The sequence below is a fragment of the Rhinatrema bivittatum genome, chromosome 2 (genome assembly GCF_901001135.1).
Source record: "Rhinatrema bivittatum chromosome 2, aRhiBiv1.1, whole genome shotgun sequence".
Classification (NCBI taxonomy): Eukaryota; Metazoa; Chordata; class Amphibia; order Gymnophiona; family Rhinatrematidae; genus Rhinatrema; species Rhinatrema bivittatum.
The window spans coordinates 330,775,929-330,794,401 of record NC_042616.1 but is presented as its reverse complement, the minus strand read 5'-3'; the positions used below and the strand labels follow the sequence as shown (position 1 = coordinate 330,794,401).

At 42.5% G+C, this 18,473-nt stretch overlaps 1 protein-coding gene across 1 annotated transcript in view; it reads right to left on the bottom strand.

The window, feature by feature from the left end:
* Nucleotides 1–14,979: 14,979 nt before the first annotated feature.
* RP9 (RP9 pre-mRNA splicing factor) overlaps nt 14,980–18,473 on the bottom strand; it is a 70,553-nt gene continuing 67,059 nt past the window's right edge. Inside the window, exon 6 of the mRNA XM_029589786.1 lies at nt 14,980–17,237. Within this exon, the coding sequence (XP_029445646.1) occupies nt 17,048–17,237 (190 nt within the window). The 3' untranslated portion in view covers nt 14,980–17,047. The remainder of the gene's footprint in view (nt 17,238–18,473) is intronic.

The window sequence follows — 18,473 nt, the reverse complement described above, 5'->3', positions numbered from 1 at the left end:
TCAGCCCCTAGCACATATACCCCCGCAGGAAGTGCAGCTCTTCAGCATTCTCCTTGAAAAGCATTGTAGATATATGTATGACTGAATAAATTGAATAACTTGATTAACTTTATAACTTGGTTAACTTAATTATTTGAACCAGTTGAATTGGTTATAGCTGCAGACTGCCAGTGCCCTCAACTGAGAAACATCAACACCCTGTAGGATGGGTGTCTTAGCTGCAGGAAGGCATGGCTTACCCGTGACTCAATCGCTCCCGTGGATGTTACCCGAGAATTCCATGAGTAACGGCAGCTGTGGCTGCGATGCTGAATCCATCTGTCTACACTAAGGAAAATGAAATTATCAGGTAAGTAATTTCTCCATTTCCTAGAGTGTAGCAGATGGACTCAGGACCAATGGGATGTATAAAAGCTACTCCCAAACCGGGTGGGAGGATGCCCGTGACCCACTTAGTACTGCCTTTGCAAATGCTGTGTCCTCCCGAGCCTGCACATCCAGGTAGTAAAACCTGGAGAAGGTGTGGATGGAAGACCATGTCGCGGCGGGTGACAGCATCTTGGTTTCCGCCCAGGACACTGCCTGGGCTCTAGTAAAATGGGCCTTGACTTGTAAAGGCGGTAGCTTGCCTGCTTCTACGTAGGCCACCTTGATGACTTCTTTGATCCAGCGGGCTATGGTTGCTCGCGAGGCCGCTTCCCCTTGTTTCTTCCCGCTGTGAAGGATGAATAGATGATCCGTCTTTCGTACGGACTCCGACCTTTCCAGGTATCGGACTAGGGGCCTGCCGACGTCGAGATGGCGTAGACTTCGAGCCTCTTCCGAATAGAAGAAAGAAAGAAGAAAACATGGGGAAGAAGTTGTTCTATTAATATTGTTTGGTAGATTATATAATTGATATGAAGGTAATACCTTTTTTGGAAATTTAAAAATATATATGGACAGATTTCTTTACTCAGACTGTGTAAATTCCTTAATTAATTTTTTTGTGGCTGAACCTTCAATGATACACACCGCAGTCTCATATATCCTATCAGTGTTTGAGGATACAAATTGAATGAAGCGATCTTCACACCTGGTGCCACATGGCATAACTACATGGTTCAAAGTAGAGATTTATGCTTGACCAGGAACCAAAGATTGTACACAATAGTGGATGCACAAATTTTGTGGCCTCAGCCCTGCAGGCATGCAATAAGTCCTGCTCACATTTATTGCCCCTGAGGCAGCTCTCGACCAAAGAGTGAAACTCGGCCAGAGTTGGGCAAATTCTAATAAAGGGTTTTTTCCATATACCGATCTTCGCTATCTTTACTGCTATACAGCCAACTGGATCAGCTTCCGATTTGTTAATTAATGGTTCTACAGAGAAATAGAGGTGAAAAATTATTATTCAAAAACAATATCAACTCTAATTGTTAAACAATCTTTATTTTATATAAGAAGGAATTTGATTTCTTTATCTCTATCACGGCAACATTCATCTGTGCTTCAAATTGTGTGTTGCACAGTTATCACCAATTCAGCTAATTGAGCATCAACTGTAATAATATCAACACTTAAGAAAGTAATGCGACATTAATAAGATATTTTATGACTGAAAATAATGCATTTAATGTTGCAGAACATCTACAAATAAATTTGGACTGTGCCAACCTTAATTATATCCTTAAGCAGTATAAATTGTGCAACCTATTTAAAAAAAGCTCAATAAGCAATATTAGAAAATAAATAAACCACGCGGCAGCCATATTTGTGAACCAAGACTATAATTAATACTTTTAAGAAATTGCAGAAAAATCTGACCTCACCCAATACAACATATAACGTTGAAGGCATATTAATCGTGCTGTATGTTAGAAACTGTGATTAGTTCAATTGAAAAGCACGCCACAAGATATTACTTCTGTGTGGTAAGGACTATCAGAAATAACTCTGATGGCATCATTTATCCTTATTAAATCACCGTGTATCAATTGAAAATGAGTACTGTATCAGCCACTATGTATAAAAAAGAAATCGTGGTTTAAAAATAATCACACTAAAGAGTAAACAATAGATTATAGACAATTTCATTCACACATCAGTCTTATGTTGTCGCTCGGTCTAGTTCATAAATAAAAATCTATTTTGTGTGTGCCCGTTTTTATTTGTTTAGACCAATAAATAATTACTTAACAGATGCTATTAATATGGACAAATTCCTTTTAATCCAGTAATATAGCAGTGTAGCTAAACATTCTGCTTAGGCTTATTATCAGTTGTAACAGTACATGAATAGACATGAAGAACAGTATAGCTTATATGACTGATTACTCATGGGCAGTGCATAATGGTAAATCATCGGTAAACGGTAAGAGGAATTGAAAACTTCCAATTGTATTACTTTTTTAACTTTCTAAAAAAAAACCTGCTCATCCTAAGAAATATTTAAATTTACTTACTGCACCTTCAAAACATCAAAAATTTGTTCCTCAAAAAACTGCTAATAATGTTAAAAACATATCCAGGTTATTACAGAATCAAACTGTAATTGATGCCATGCTTAAAGTGAGAAACCACTTTCCTTTTAATAAATCTACTTCACGTCAAATTTGACATTGACGTCATTCCACATTGTTACATAAAGGAAAAACCTTGATTGACAGATGTTCCGACAGACACCAACGATTCAGTTAAAATCACATTGTTACCAAAAGTACTCTGTAAGTTAAAAAATAGACAAGCTCTTTATTACAGTCATGCATTAATCATCTTCCATAGAACTCTTGTGTATTGAATTCTCAGTATACTCATCACCCTACGGGCAGTATAAAAATATAGTTAAATGAAAGCATGTATAGTACAATTGTAAAAGAAAATAAGGAAGAGATGACTTAAGGGAAAAGAGAAAAGAGAGAAAAAAAATAAGGGCTTGTAATTATTAAAAGTCAACACACCAATCAAAAATAAACAAATAAAAAATTACTACATTGTGTACTACCTAAAAGCAAATGATAAAAATGAAAGTGATTAATATAAGATAAATTAATAAAAATGAATCAAAACACTGAAAAATAAAAATTAATTAAATTACATGATAAAAAGAGGACAAAGAAAAAAAATTATATAAATTATCATAAAAGGTAATAAAACAGAGGAATTAAAAATATGGTGCAGAAAATCAATAAGAGAATATCTAAAATGCCCTCATTTAATGTTATATATTCTGACTATAAGAAAAATTTAGATAAGTTTACAAAAGAATTGAAATCCTTGAAATTTGAAAAATTTAAAAGAGATGAGGCTGACTATAAAAATAATAATATTTACTCATGGCACCAGTCTAGTAAACTAATCATTAAGAACATATATAATTCTGTTTCATATTCACTCAAAACCAATCCCCTGGTAGATGATAAAATTAAAGAAAAAGAAAAAAGAATACACGCTAGTCCAGCTGAGGAAAGAAGTGTTAAGCATTTGCGTAGTATTGCATAATGCATATGGGTAATAATGATAGGAATCAATGGGTTTTTCAATTGGAACAAGCTTGGAGGAGGGAATCTATGAAACAAGAAATACACCAAAACAATTGGATAAGCCCAGGGTTCAGGGGAAGAAGAAGAGGAAGAGGTAGAGTGAAAGGAAGGGTTTACTTGAACCCATACCACTGAATGATACCACAGAGGATAGCAATAGAATTAGCCAAATTGGAAGAACAGGAACAAAAATGTTTCCTTAATATAACCAAACAGAGAGGGGTAGATTTTATAAAAGTACGCCCGCGTATACTTTTGTTCGCGCACCAGGTGCAAACAAGAGTATGCCAGATTTTAATAGAATCACGCATAGCCACGCGTATCCTTTAAAATCCGGGGTCGGCGGGCGCAAGGCTGTGCAAAATCAGCAGCCCACGTGCGCTGAGCCGCGCAGCCTACCTCCGTTCCCTCCGAGGCCGCTCCGAAATCGGAGCGGCCTCGGAGAACCACACCCACGGCCCTGCCCCCGAATGACGCACCGCCGCGACACGCCCCCGACACGCCCCGCCAGGAAAGACCCTGGACTTATGCACATCCCGGGGCTTGTGCGCGCCACCGAGCCTATTCAACATAGGCTCTAAATAAATAGTTGAAATCGATAACAATTATCAAATTCCTTGTTTATACTAAATTGCTTAATGCTTGTCTATGTTTTAACTTAGAGAGTACTTTTGGTAGCAATGCGATTTTAACTGAATCGTTGGTGTCTGTTGGAACATCTGTCAATGTGGAATGATGTCATCAATGTCAGATTTGGTGCAAAGTAGCTTTATTAAAAGAAAAACACTAAGGCAGTTTCTCACTTTAAGCAAGGCATCGATCGCAGTTTGATTCTATAGTAACCTGGTTATGCCCTTCTTCATTTTGATCATCTTTCTCCAGTGCATCTATATCTTTTTTGAGATGCAACAACCAGAAATGAACACAATATTCAAGGTGTGGTCTCACCATGGAGCGGTACAGAGGCATCATCACATTCCCCATTTTATTCACCATTTCTTTCCTAATAATTCCTAACAGTCTGTTTGCTTTTTTGACCACTGCAGCACACTGAGCCAATGATGTCTATGTATTGTCTGCTCTGACACCTAGATCTTTTTCCTGGGTGATAACTCCTAACATGAAACTTAACATTGTGTAACTACAGTATGGGTTACTTTTCCCTATATGCATCACCTTGCACTTGTCCATATTGCCATTTGTATGCCTAAACTTCCAGTCTCTTAAGTGATGACAATTCTAACAAGAGGAGTTGATTTGTACACTGCAGTGTCCGCTAGCTGCATTGTACAAATCAACTCCTTTTCATCACTTATAAGGTCAAAAATTCTTTAATGATGTCAGTTTTACAAAGCATACCTCTAATGTGCAGCTTTGCAGATGTTTTCAATGGACACAGCTCTCAAGTGAGCCATTTGATAGTATCTGTGATCTGGAGTATAGCTGGAGCATAGCAATGTAAGATACAGGCTGCTAGCCAATTGGACAATATGTGCTTGGCAACCATTATTTCCACTCTGTTAAGATCATAAGAGATGAAAAGTTGAGAAACACTCATAGGGGTGAAAAACTGATGCAATCTACCAGCATGTTGGAGATCCTGGGAATGTAGGTTTTTTTGTAGGAAGACTCTGTAGCTGCTAGCATACTCCCAAATTCTTCAAGATTTTTATCAGAGGGTCCATGATCCTGTGCCCCCTTTCTTGTTCAAGTAAAACATTGCTAATTGGTTTTCAGTTTGGATCGGAATTTTCTTTCCACACTCTCAATGCATGTCTGATGCCTCATAGCTCTAGAAAGTTGATATAAAACAAACAATCCATCGCAGACCAAAGCCCTTGCATTTGGAAGCAGCCAATGTGTGCATACCACCCCCTGAAGGATACATCGATTACTAGCATTACTTGATGAGGTAAAAGCTGAAGAGGAGCACCTATCTTCAGGATCTCTGGGTCTAGCTACCAAAAGAGAGATGTTTTCATCTCTGCAGTGACCCTCAAGGTGTGTGACAAGGGCTGAAGCACTTGATCTCATTGGGTGCAAAAGCCCCACTGAGGAATCCTCATGTTGAGGTGTGTCATGGGGACTACATGTACCACTGCCACCATATGCCCTAAGACAACTAGGACTTCTCGGGTTGTGCCTTCATCCTGCTGAAGTAAGTTCTGGATCAAGGTTCAAAAGCAGAATGTCCGCTCCCTTGAGAGCAACATTTTCTCCTACAGAGAATCTATTCATGTGCCAATGAACTTGATTCTTTGGATAGGAACAAGGCTCGACTTGGCAAAGTTAATTATGGGCCCTACTGATTGAAGAAGCCAGATCAACCTCTGCAGGGAGTACAACAGCCCTGCTTGGGAAGGCCCCATCACTAAACCAGTTGTCCTGGTAAGGAAAAACACAAATTTCTTGGGAACGAAGGTACACCACCACCACTGCTAGGCATATCTTGAAGACCCCTGGAATTATCAAAAATCCAAAGGGAAGAATCCATTACAAATCGGAGGTATTTCCAATGAGATGATGAATGGGTATACGCATCGTTCGGATCTAGGGCACACATCCAATTTCCCACTTGAACTGTTGTAAATTTCAGGAACTCTGGCTTGAGTTCCTTGCTTAAGTTATACTAAATAGGCATCAGAAGGACTCAGACTACACTTTTTAGGCCTAACTATAGAAGCAGCTAAAGTAAGAGAACTGAAAATGACGTAGCTAGAGCATGCTAGGAAAAATAAATATATATCCTTTAGTAATCAAAGCATTACCATAGATAGTAATACTTAGAGTTGTTTAAAGCTAAACATTTCAAGTACGCAATACATAAGCTGATACACAGGTATGAGTTGCATGCATTAGGTATAAGTTCTTATAATACATTGAATATTAATAAATATGCAAATAGAGTATGACATACTGACAGTTGTTTTGTTATTGCTTGTTATCAATGTTTTAAGATCATTTATAAGGTTTGAATTTCTTCTGCACCACTCAGTTTTCATATTCTGGGTTGCTGTCAGTTACTTGTTATATCTGTCCGTGCATAATGAGATAATAAAAGTTGCTTATTGCATTCTGTCCTGTCTGTGACTACAAATGTTTCTTTTATAAACTTTTAAATTGGTACAGTCAGAAGTATATAAAGCCAAGCCAAGGGGCCTCCCCGGCAACTCCCACAAAGTTTTCCTTAAAAAGATTTTCCACAATTTTGGTGCATTGGTCAAAAACTATACTCTACTTCCTAATGCTCCTTGCAACCCTTTTCTTTATTCCTCAGCCTCTGGTCCCATATGGTTGACCCCTATGTTAGAAAGGACAGTGAAAGGACAGTGAAAAGACAGCGATACTGGAGATGAGAAACAGAGTGGGCAAGGACAACTGATTCGTTATCCTTGTGGCCGCAGGGGTCATATTACCTACTGAATGCTAGTGTCTGTACTTCATTACTGAAAGCAAGGCTTTTAAGAAACTGTATTCAACTATGACTACTCACTTTGCTCTGGGCCTTGTCATGCCTCACTTCTCTGTTGCCAAGCCTTGAGCGTCCCGAGTTCGAGGCCAACGCAAGCTCTCATCATAGGCTCTGTAAAACAGCCATGTTTTTAATTCTTTTAAAAATGTTTTTGGGTTCTGCTCACTCATAATCTGGGTTGCTATCAATGATCTGTTATATCTGTCCATGGACTATGAGATAATAAAATGGAAGTTGCTTATTAAATTCTGTCTCATCAGTGATTACAAATTTTTCTTTTACCAACTTTTAAATTAGTACAGACAGAAGTAAACAAAGCCAAGCCTTCTATGGTGAAGAAACAGATTGGCTTAATGCAACCATCCAACTACATACACCACAAAGGAACCTAAGATCTGCTAACAAAGGCCTTTTAACCATTCCAACAGTACAGTCGGCACATCTAACACAGGTTAGAAACAGAGCCATATCCCTCACTGGCTCAAAAATTTGGAATGCCCTATCATCAGAATTAAGGCTGCAGCAGAACCCAAAAACATTTTAAAAAGAATTAAAAACATGGCTGTTTTACAGAGCCTATGATGAGAGCTTGCGTTGGCCTCGAGCTTGGGGCAGACAAATGTTCCATACCTGAGGACGCAAGTTCTTAGCTCCTCAAAGGAACCATATAATATCTGGAGGTGCAGACATCGGATATCCTTGCACTGTACCATGGAGAAAATCCAGTGTCGCTATCTGGACTGTCAGAGAGTTAAAGACCAGTCTCTTGACCAGAACCTTTCTGTAGAAAAGCCAAAATATGCGACACCATAGCCTGAACAGGCTGATGTTGCACCTCCAAATTTGCACATACGTCAAGGATGTAGAATGTCACCTTGCATAAAATAAGGTGGAAATAACTGCTTCAGAATATCCCCTCCATCTCAGTCTTCTCCTCTCAGAAGCGAAGCCATGACACAGAAGTGAGCTACCTGACCCGAAAATATTGGGTCCTGTGGAAAAGAGTCAACTGATGTCCGAACCTCAGGGGCACCTCTATGGTCATGTTGATCAGATCTGGGAAGCATGGTCAATGTGGTCACTCTGGAGATACCAGGTTCACATTGCCTGGATGTTTCTCTATTCACTGTAATCCATTGTCCACCAGAGGCCATAGAGGGAAGATTGCTTACTTGCACCAATCTCGTGGAGCGAAATTGGATGTACCGAATTGGGTAATAGTCACCATCAATGTAAGCCTCTCTGGATGGAGGGCGATGTGGCAAGATCAGTTGACAGAGGGCCAGTGGTCGAAACAGGAGGCTTCATGGTCTATCAATCGGTTAAAAGTGAGAGTAATGCATTTCACGTTGCTTGCCAGTCTGCCAAGGTTATATGGCCACCCAGTACGGATCCTATCAGACAAAGCGACAACTGTGGCCCACATCAACTGTCAAGGAAGAACAAAGAATCAGGTAGTAGCTTCAGAGGCCTAGTAGTTGATTATCTGGGCAGAGCAGCACTTGCAGTAGCTGGCAGTGTTTCACATCACTAGAGTAAACAATGTTCAGGCAGATTTTCTCAGTCGGAGAAAGTTAGACCCCAGGGAATCGGAACCATCAGAGGCAGTGATGTCGCTCCGATTCCTTCCATACCGTGTTCTGTTCAGCAGCCATAAAACCAAGACACCTTGATGATCTCTTTGGTCAGGATACCTCATCTTCCATAAATGAGACACATGACTGCGTCCGCCAGCTCCAATTCCCTCTGGAGAGGCTTGCATCGGTGATGACTATTACCCAATTTGGAACCTCCAGTTCTGCACCACGCTTGATATTAGTGCGAGAAAGCCACCACGAAAGACTGTCGCTGGCTTCCCCCTCTAATGGAAGAGAAAGAAACTCTTCCAACAACGGATTCCAGCAGGATAGAAGATCCCCCTGCAGAGACTACATATATGCGAATGCCCAATGCATTAATTCCAATGTCAATGCCATAGAACCCAGGACCTGTAAATAGTCCCAGACCTGGGAGGAAACTTCCCAACCCCCTAATCTAACCTTCCTACCCCCCCCCAACATTTATCTTACCTTCTGCGCCTGCCGGCACACGATCCCCCAGCACAGCGGCAAATAGCCGCTGTGCTGGGAGCCTCTGACCCCCACCCCTGGACTGCCCTGCCACACCCCCGCCCCTTTTCCGAAGCCCCAGGGCTTTACGTGCCGCAATCTATCACACGACTAAGCAAAGCCTGCCTGCACCTTCAGCACATTTAGGCACGGAACTGTTAAACATATGGCATCGAAAATCAATGAAGACCTGAAGAGCTTTTCAACAGCTCAGGCCTCTTGTCCAGCCAAGAATCCATAGAAACTGGGGCAAGATTCCCCCTCAATTATCGCTGAGGGGGAATCCCCTCAATTATCTCTGGCAATAAAAAATGGCTGCGGTTTCTGCACTGACAGGGAAGCCTCAGTGCTAGACTCTATCACCCGTGAGGTTCGTTCTACTGTTGCGGCCATGCTCAACGCAGCATGCTGCTTTTGCCTCATGCTATTTAGCCCCCTCCTGTTTTTTACTGTGATCTGGAAAAAACTGTTTATATTTATATATCCCCCCACCCTTTCCTGTGGGCACAGAATTCAAATCCTGCCCCTGCAGTATATACTGAAACACTCTGTTAACTCAAAGCACATTTCCTCCAGGCTTGCTCATTGTTTCATATGCTATTAAGTTTTTATATACCTGTATGTTCTGTCCCTCAATATCCTTCTGTCCAGTGAAACAGAGCTGGCCAGACCCTGCTACACAAAGACTAGTCATTCTTTGAACTCACAGCTGTGCATATTTCTACAATGCACACACTATTCCTCCTTGCACCTGTGGCACCACCAGTACTTCAAAAGCAAGCAGGGGAACAATCCCTCAATGCCATGGAGCCAACATCGTCTCCTCCAGAGAAGCTGCTGAAAAACTCCATTGCTGAGCTCCCCGAGCTGCTATGGTAGCTCCCCCACTGGACCCTGATGCTGCTTAGATTCCTCTAACTAGTTTCCTGGGGGGGGGGGTTGTTTTTTTTTTTTTTTAACTCTCAGAACAAATAAAGATAAATAGAAACCCCCTAGACACGGATCTTATAAATTATTTCCTCTGCTCCCCGACCTTCCTAGTCAATACCAAACATTATGTCATCCTTCCTTGTACTATATCTGATCATAATGCTGTGCAATTAACACTCCAACCGGTCAATACCCGGAAGCATACTCCAAAGTGGAGATTGAACACTTCCCTTCTGGGGAACTTAGATTTTCTTCGCATGATTACAACAGTGGCTCGGGATTTCAATGAACACAACCCTGCCACTGACTACGCTTTCAAAGCCTGCCTGAGGGGTCATATTATTAGTTTTGCCAGCCCAGCGGGAACTCCGGAATAAAATAATGTATGCTCCATGATTGGGCTGCTGGAAGCTCAGCGTAAGCGGGACTGCCTGCCTAAAACCTACAAAAAACTTGAGGAGACTAGGTGTGAACTCAGTTCATTGAAAGTTAATCAGATAGAATGCTCTTTTAAGTTTACAAAATTGCGTTATTATGAGCATGGGGACAGGGCTGGCGCACTGCTAAGATGGTCAAGAAAAGGAGAAATGCTTCCTATGTCTCCCAATTACTGGACCCTCTTTAATGGTTGATCCCAGTGGTATAGAACAGGAGATAGTGAAGTATTTTTCAAACTTATATTCTCCTCCTGATCCCTGTGATCCTTCGATTTTGCAGGGGTTTCTGGACTGGTTAGACCTGCCAATGTTTGGAGAGCCACAACGGGATATGCTAGCTGCCCCTATAACAATGACTGATATATGGACGGCCATTCAAGCCCTCCCCAGCGGGAAATGCCCAGGACCAGATGGCTACTCCATAGCCCTTTTTAAGAAATGCTTCTCAGACCTTGGACCCTTTCTCCTGCCCCTGTAAAATGACACTGGGTTACACGCGTCCTCCCTGGGATCCTTAGGCAATGCTAACATTTCTCTTATTCATAAGGAAGGGAAGTACCCAGCCAACTGTGGGTCATACCGCCCTATTTTCTTGTTGAATACAGATTTAAAAATTATGGCCAACATCCTGCAACTCTCCTTGTAAATTGTTCTCCCGTACCTAGTTCCCCCAGTTCAATTGGTTTTGTTAAGGGACAGGTATCTACGTCTAATACTCGGTGCCTATTTAACATCATGCACTTGTCTAAAAAAACTGGGTGGAACAGGGCTAATCATTTTGTTGGATGCGGAAAAGGCATTTGACCGTATCTCCTGGCCCTATCTTTCTGCGGTCATGCGGCACATGCAATTACCGGAGCAATTTTTGCAATGGATAAGAGTCATGTATGAGGTTCCTGGGGAGTCCTGTCATCTTATTTCCCTATTGCACATGGTACAAGGTAAGGCTGCTCTCTAGCCCCTCTACTTTTTGATCTCACCATCAAACCCCTGGCTGCTCTTGTTAGGCAAGATCTGGATATTCAAGCTTTTCAATTTGGTTCTATCATGCACTCCATCTCCCTCTATGCAGATTATGCTCCTTTTCCTCTCTAACCCACGTACCTCTGGCCCATCTTTGATGAATACCCTGGATGCCTTTAGCAATATCTCTGGCTACAAAATTAATTTTACCAGGTCAGAAATCTTCCCCATTGGCCCCCACACAGTGATTCCTCCATGTATCACAGAGTTCCCTGTGATGCGCGAGGGATTTTCTTACCTAGGGATCTTTATTCCAAAAAATTTGATGGATCTCTTCTCCAAAAATTATGATAGTCTCCTAGCTCAAACTAAAGTTGCAAAAGTGGGCAGATTTACCTCTTTCTTGGGCTGGGCGTATCAACTTAGTCAAAACTCTTTTACTTATTTCAGCATGTTCCCTGTCATTCCAGCTAAGATTTTTGATTCACTTCATAGCACGATATCCCGGTTTATTTGGAATTATCGTCGGCCCCGCATCCGGCTTCACCAGCAATAGTTTCCTAAGTGACAAGGGGGGATGGCTCTTCCTAACTTCAGACTTTATTATTGGGCCGCTAAGCTTTTAGCCCTTGAAGTCTGGTTTAGACATGTTGGAGTGGCCTGCCGTTCAATTTGCAGACTTAGCTATGCTACCTTTTCTACCACCCACCTCCTTGATACACCATAGAGTCTCCTGAACCAGTCCCATTATTGCTTATACTTTTAAAAGTTTGGCAACAAACCACTCAATACCTGCATTTAGATGTTGAATCTCTTTCCCGTTTTGCCCCCATTTATGGTTTATGGCCATATGTTTGCACCCGCATTTAATGAATGGAAGGATAATGGCCTTTACTATCTGATTCAACTGTGGTAAGATGGAAAATTTCAAACCTTTGAGGCTCTTAGCTCTGATTATGATCTTCCAGCCTTTACGCATGCTAATTACCTCCAGCTTCAGGCTGCTCTTTTTTGACTTGGTTCATAGTAGCTCTGTCAGCATAAAGTGGAGCTCATGATACATTTGTTACACAGAACATACACCAGTTTTCTTTGCAAATTTGTATTCTTCTTATAGTTCACAGTGCTGGCAGGGCTGTGCTGAATGTGGCACTTATCTACACATGTGGTGGACCAATTCTTTTGGTGCAGAGTTATGGGAGAAATTGCTGACATAATACAAGTTCCTGCTTATATTTCATGTGTTGGACCTACTGGGGCGGTGGGATGGTTCATTGGTGCCTCAAATTTTGATGCCTAGTGAGTCACCTTCTACTAGCTGCCCGGTTCACCTTTTGGAAACGGACACCCCGTTTTGATTATTGGAAAAGGTAAGTCTGAAATATTGCTGTTCTTGAAAGACTTAAGTACCGGCGTGAGCTGTTTAAGTACAATGTAATATAGATGCGCACACCTATGTGCCCTAGACATGCTGGTTATCTATATGACGGTAATTTCATGATTTAACTTTCACTGGTATCTTGGGTTGTATTGTTGTAAATCTTTATTATACCTCTGAATATATTTTCTTGCTGGATCCTTTCTGTTTTGGTGAGATATTTGTTCAATTTGCTATGTATATTTAAAATAATAAATAGTTATAAAAAACCAATAAATAGAAACCAATACTTTCCTTTGGTGCAGAGGTTCTGGTTCCAGGAGTACAAGCTGCATGGCAGATCAGAAAAGAGCCAGACCACTGGCTTTATCCATCCCCTTTCACCAAACTTGTGACCCAGCCCAGGACCATAGAAAAGGGATATTTCCTTGCTTCACTAGGCTTGCAGTGCAGAACTGCTAGCAGGTTCCACCACTACCTCATGGGGAATGAGGGATCTGGACCATGCCCACCCCACAGACCTTTGGACTGAGCTATCAGAAGGATCACCAACCCCCTGCTCATCCTCCTTAAAGTAGGGGGATGGTCACACCAGGGCCTAACAACCCCCTGGGAAGATGCAGAAATTTTTTTTCTTCTTTTACCTCCAGACTGCAGGTTTTACACCATTTACCAACTGCTGGAGACAGAGAAATACTGAGAGACTGCAGGTGGCACACTGGCTAGTGTACAGTGTCAGTGAAACTTTCTCTGTCTGCATCTTCTGGCAGGGAGGCAAAACCTAGGAGTCTGGACTGGTACGTACAGGGAACTGCAGGCCAGCACAAGGGAAACAAGCTCCCTGGGGAAAAGGGGCACAGGGCAGAACAAATGGCATGCAAAACCCCTGTTTTGCCACACCTCCCCCCTTTAAGAGAGACGACGAACTGCAATCTATTCGACCACTGGTCAGCTCTCAGCAGTCCAACATCATGGGAGTCCTGGCTCATCCTTCCTGAAGAGTCCTTCTGCATTGCCATGTTCACTGCAAAACCCCAGTTTCACCACAGCCGCGCGCCAAACCTTCTGCATCATTGTTTTGTTCATTTTTTTTTTAACAACCAGATAGAAAAGAAAGGAAAAGTAATTTCCCTAGTCTACAGCACTGAAGAATGAGGGAGCGAGTACCACTGGCTTTCAACCCCCCCCCCCCCTCCCCTTCAGGAAAGGAATGTAACACCAAAGGATCATCAACCCCTTGTTTGTCCTCATTCAACCAGGACAACAGCCCCTCTAAGGGACATAACCATCCCTAGAAGTAAATTGTCCATCCAACTGCAGGTTTTGCACCTCTCATCTACTAGAAACAGAGAAATAGTAGGGGACTGCAGGTGGCATGCGATCTTAAGTAGCACAATATCAGTAAAGCTTTTCTTCTCCATCTCCATCTGCTGGTAGGGATAAAAAACCTATAAGCCTAGACAGGGGTATGAAATGGAACATAAGCAGTAATGTACAAAAACACATGAGAGACTGTAAGCTCTACTGAGCAGAGATTATCTAATCAAGACAAACAAGCAGGGCAAAAGAGAAAGAAAATGGTTAAAAATTAACGAGGCTGTAAGCAGGATAATTAAAGGTTAAGATTTAAAAGCAGCCTCAAAAAGGTGGAGTTTTAGATGGGATTTAAATAGGCAAGAGAGGGAGCATGACGCACCAGTCCATTTTAATGCTAACACTACTGACTGGAATGGTAGCTGGACTATTCCAAAATCCAAAGCCTGCTAAAAACTACAAAGTACCAAAAACAGATAGAAGGGTACACATCTTTGCGGAAGCTGATACAAAAAATGATTTGAGGAGCTCACAAGGCAGTATGTGCATGGGAACTGACACACATGCTCAGAAGAGCTAGGAGAGGTCTGTTCAGCACCAGATGACATCACCCATGTGTCATGGCTAATTCAGTCCTTCTTGTCGACAGAGAATGTGCGCCTCCTATCCCCACTTAAGAGCAGTGTTTAGGATCCTTATGTTTTGTTTTTTAGCTCACTGCTAACTGTAGGTAAAGTTAAAATACCAAAAATATGTGCTGCGAATATTCTGTATGTGTGTTATAAAGAAAATAATAAAAGCAGGTCCCCGCATAAGTCGCTCATCATGAGAAAAAAATTCAACTGTGGCACCATAGAACTGTTTCTTGGTTTGATATTTACCAACTGTTTAATTTTGGAGACAAAATGTTTTCACAGTTAATTCACAGCAGACAGCAAATCCAAGTACAATGTTAAATTCAGACTGGAACATGCAAAAACTTATTACTGAAGATACAGAACTGGAAAACTAGCCAAATAATAATCCACTGTACTACAGGATCTCACACACTATGTTTGTTATAGGAGACCAAATACCAAACCTTCACACTGTAGAGAAATTTATTACAGGTCTATTATACATCACAAGTGTAAAATAATTTTAAATACAGGCAAAATTCTTCATTAGTTATGCACTTAAGCCCAGGTTTTCAAAGGCCCGCGTGTGTAAACCCCAGTACGCACACAAGTGCTGGGCCTCTCCAAAGGGGCGGGCCAGGACAGCTGTCCTGGGGCAGCTTCTGCTCCAGAGGAGCAGCAAATAATGAAACAAAAAATAAATAATTGGAGCAGACTGGGAGAGAAATGGGGGAGGCCCAATTGCGTCACCACATGTATTTAGGGAAAATTTCCTCCACCTGTGCACGCGCAAGTTACGAGGCAGGCATAACTTGCACGCACCATGTTCCAGTCGGGGGCTGGTCCGGAGGCCGCGTCCACGCCCCTGGATGACGCGCCGGCCGCGACACACCCCCTGACACGCCCCCGAAGGAAAGCCCCGGGACTTAAGCGCGTCCCAGGGCTTGCGTGCGCTGCTGAGCCTATGCCCCAATGTGCATAACTAATAAATTTTACCTGCATTTAAAATGATTCAAAACTTGTGATAAGACCTACGATAAAGTTCCCCACAATATGAAGGTTTGATGGTCTCTTATAACAGATCCTATAGTAGAGTGGATTATTATTTGGTTAGTAACTGTTTCATGTTGGGTGGTTTCAGCATAGTTAGTAACACGTAAAACTACAACATGTTAATCCTACACTTAATACACAAAGAATGACAGCCAGGAAGAGTCACACAATCAGGCTGTACTATCGCTGAAAAACTATAATCCCCACATAAGTGAAACTCCAGGCATCAGTACCCTCATAATGACAATATTTTTTCACAGTTTTCAATTGTATTATATCATCTATGTATTTGTTTACCAAGTATGTGATCTGAAGTTAAAGCTCAAGGAAAATTAAAATCTCCCTTTTGCAAGTTGTTTGGCACACTGCAGACGTGATGTTACAACCACACCACACAAACTCTCTAGTGACTGGTTTCCAGCTTCAGTAAAATAGCCACCTACATAACAAAACACACAGAGAAGCTAATGACTTTTTACTACAACATTATTTACATTCCACAAGGAAGCTATCTTTTTTTTAAACAGAAATAATGCTAACACTTTAACAATTACTAGAAAATTTAAACCAGTTATTCTGTATGCTTTTAACAGGTGACCTTGTTCAGGGATCCTTATGGCACTACCACTAGTACACATAAACCTTAAGTAAACAAGATTTTATAACCCTTCCCTCCATGAGTTGTGGGCTGCTCCTAATAGTAATATATAGTCTTAAAGAACTCCAAGACTGCCAAACTGCTTCTCAGAATGGTCATCTTAATTTCATACCATCAAAGTTTTCCACGTAACAATGAGCTCGGAAGGTGCAGTCAACAGCAAGCCGTTCTCTTGCATGCTCCTAGCACATCACATCTTTCCTGTCAAAAAAAAAAAACAAACCCTCTGGCGTCACGTACCAAGATTCACTATATTATGCTTCTTCCACTAATAAAAACAAACAAAGCTACCAGAGATGAGGATATAAAAATGGTAAGCAACCTGCTGACATGGGCATTTCTTCTGGCAGGGGGCCTAATCCAACAGAAACACTTCTAATCTCCCCTGCTTTTTCAGAGCAGCACTTGGAGACCAACAACTGGACAGGGAACATTCCCACAAGACCAGAACTGCAAACCCTGACTTGCATTAAAATGCTCCTCCAATTTAGCACGTTGCCTTCTCATTTCCCCCTGCCCCACCCCTTCCTTCCACAATGGCATTGGTGCGCTTTCCAGTGGGCCTCGGCTGTGCCTAACAGTTTAAACTGCTGCCTTCAGTCTGAATGCAAGCCATTGCCGGATGTTGAAGATTTGTGTTTCCTCTTTTTTCTTTTTTCCTTCTTTTTCTTTTTTTCTTTCTTCCTCTTCCGCTTTTTGTGCCTGTCCTTGGAGTCTGAAGAGCTTGAGCTACTGCCGTCTTCATCAGAGGTAGAGTCTTCCAGCAGCTGTTTCAGCTGTTGTATCCTAAAAAGAGAAGTTAGCTATCAGGACCAAAAGCTTTGTTTGCGGAATGCTATACCCATCGCTTGTGTTGCCTTATGCCATGACTGCTGCTCCCATGGACCACGAAAATCATTAAACACCACTGCTTTTGCTTTTACTTACCCCTAATAGACTAACCCATACAACACAATAAGACAGTGGTTTCCAAATCTGTCCAATTGACCCCACATGGTATCGGAATATCCTCAATAAAAATATATGAGAAATGTGCATTTTCCATGTTTTCAGTATATATGGCTCTTGTCTTTCTGTCCAGGGGACAGAAGAGTCAGGGAGGAGAAACATAGAACAAAGAAGAGCCATTCTACTTCCTGCTCCAGCTCCTCACCTCCTATTCTCACAGGGGTAGATTTTATAAATTTGCACACCAGGCGCGAACAAAACTACGCTGGATTTTATAAGATAAGCGCGTAGCCGTGCGTATCTTATAAAATACGGGGTTGGCGCGCACAAGGGGGTGCACATTTGTGCAACCTGCGTACGCCGAGCCTGACGTGCGTTGCCTGTTCCCTCCGAGACCGCTCCGAAATCGGAGCGGCCTCTGAGGGAACTTTCCTTCGCCTTCCCCCCACCTTCCCCTCCCTAAACCCCCCCCCACTTTTGTTGCCAGATTTATGCCTGCTTTCAGCAGCCGTAAATCTGCGCGTGCCAGCGGGCTGCTGGCGCGCCATCACCCGACCCGGGGGCTGGTCCGGAGGCCTCAACCACGCCCCCCGGTCCCACCCCGAACCGCCCCCTGACCCCGGTCCCGGACACACCCCCTCCCCGCCCCTTTTACGAAGCCCCAGGACTTACGCGTGTCCCGGGGCTGTGCGCGCGCCGGCGGCCTATGCAAAATAGGTGCGCCGGCGTGCGAGGGCCCTGCACGTGTAAATCCGGCCGAATTTACACGCGCAGGGCGTTTAAAATACGGCCCACAGTGTTGCTGACTGCAGTGAAAACAAAAAAGAGGGGCAGAAGCAGGGAGCAGAGGCCTTTCTCTGCTCATCCCTGCACTGCCTCTTCCCCTCCTGACTAAATGTAGTTGTACTGGACAGGAGGGGAGGGGGTGAGGTTGTTGCTGACAGGACAGCAGTCAGCTCCCTGCAGCCTTCCCCATTCTGTCCACCATTTCATTTGCTGCCTGGAGCAGAGGGCTCTTCTGTTTTCTACTGTCTGGAGGAAACCGACGTTAGTCAACATTGCCATAGTTCCAGT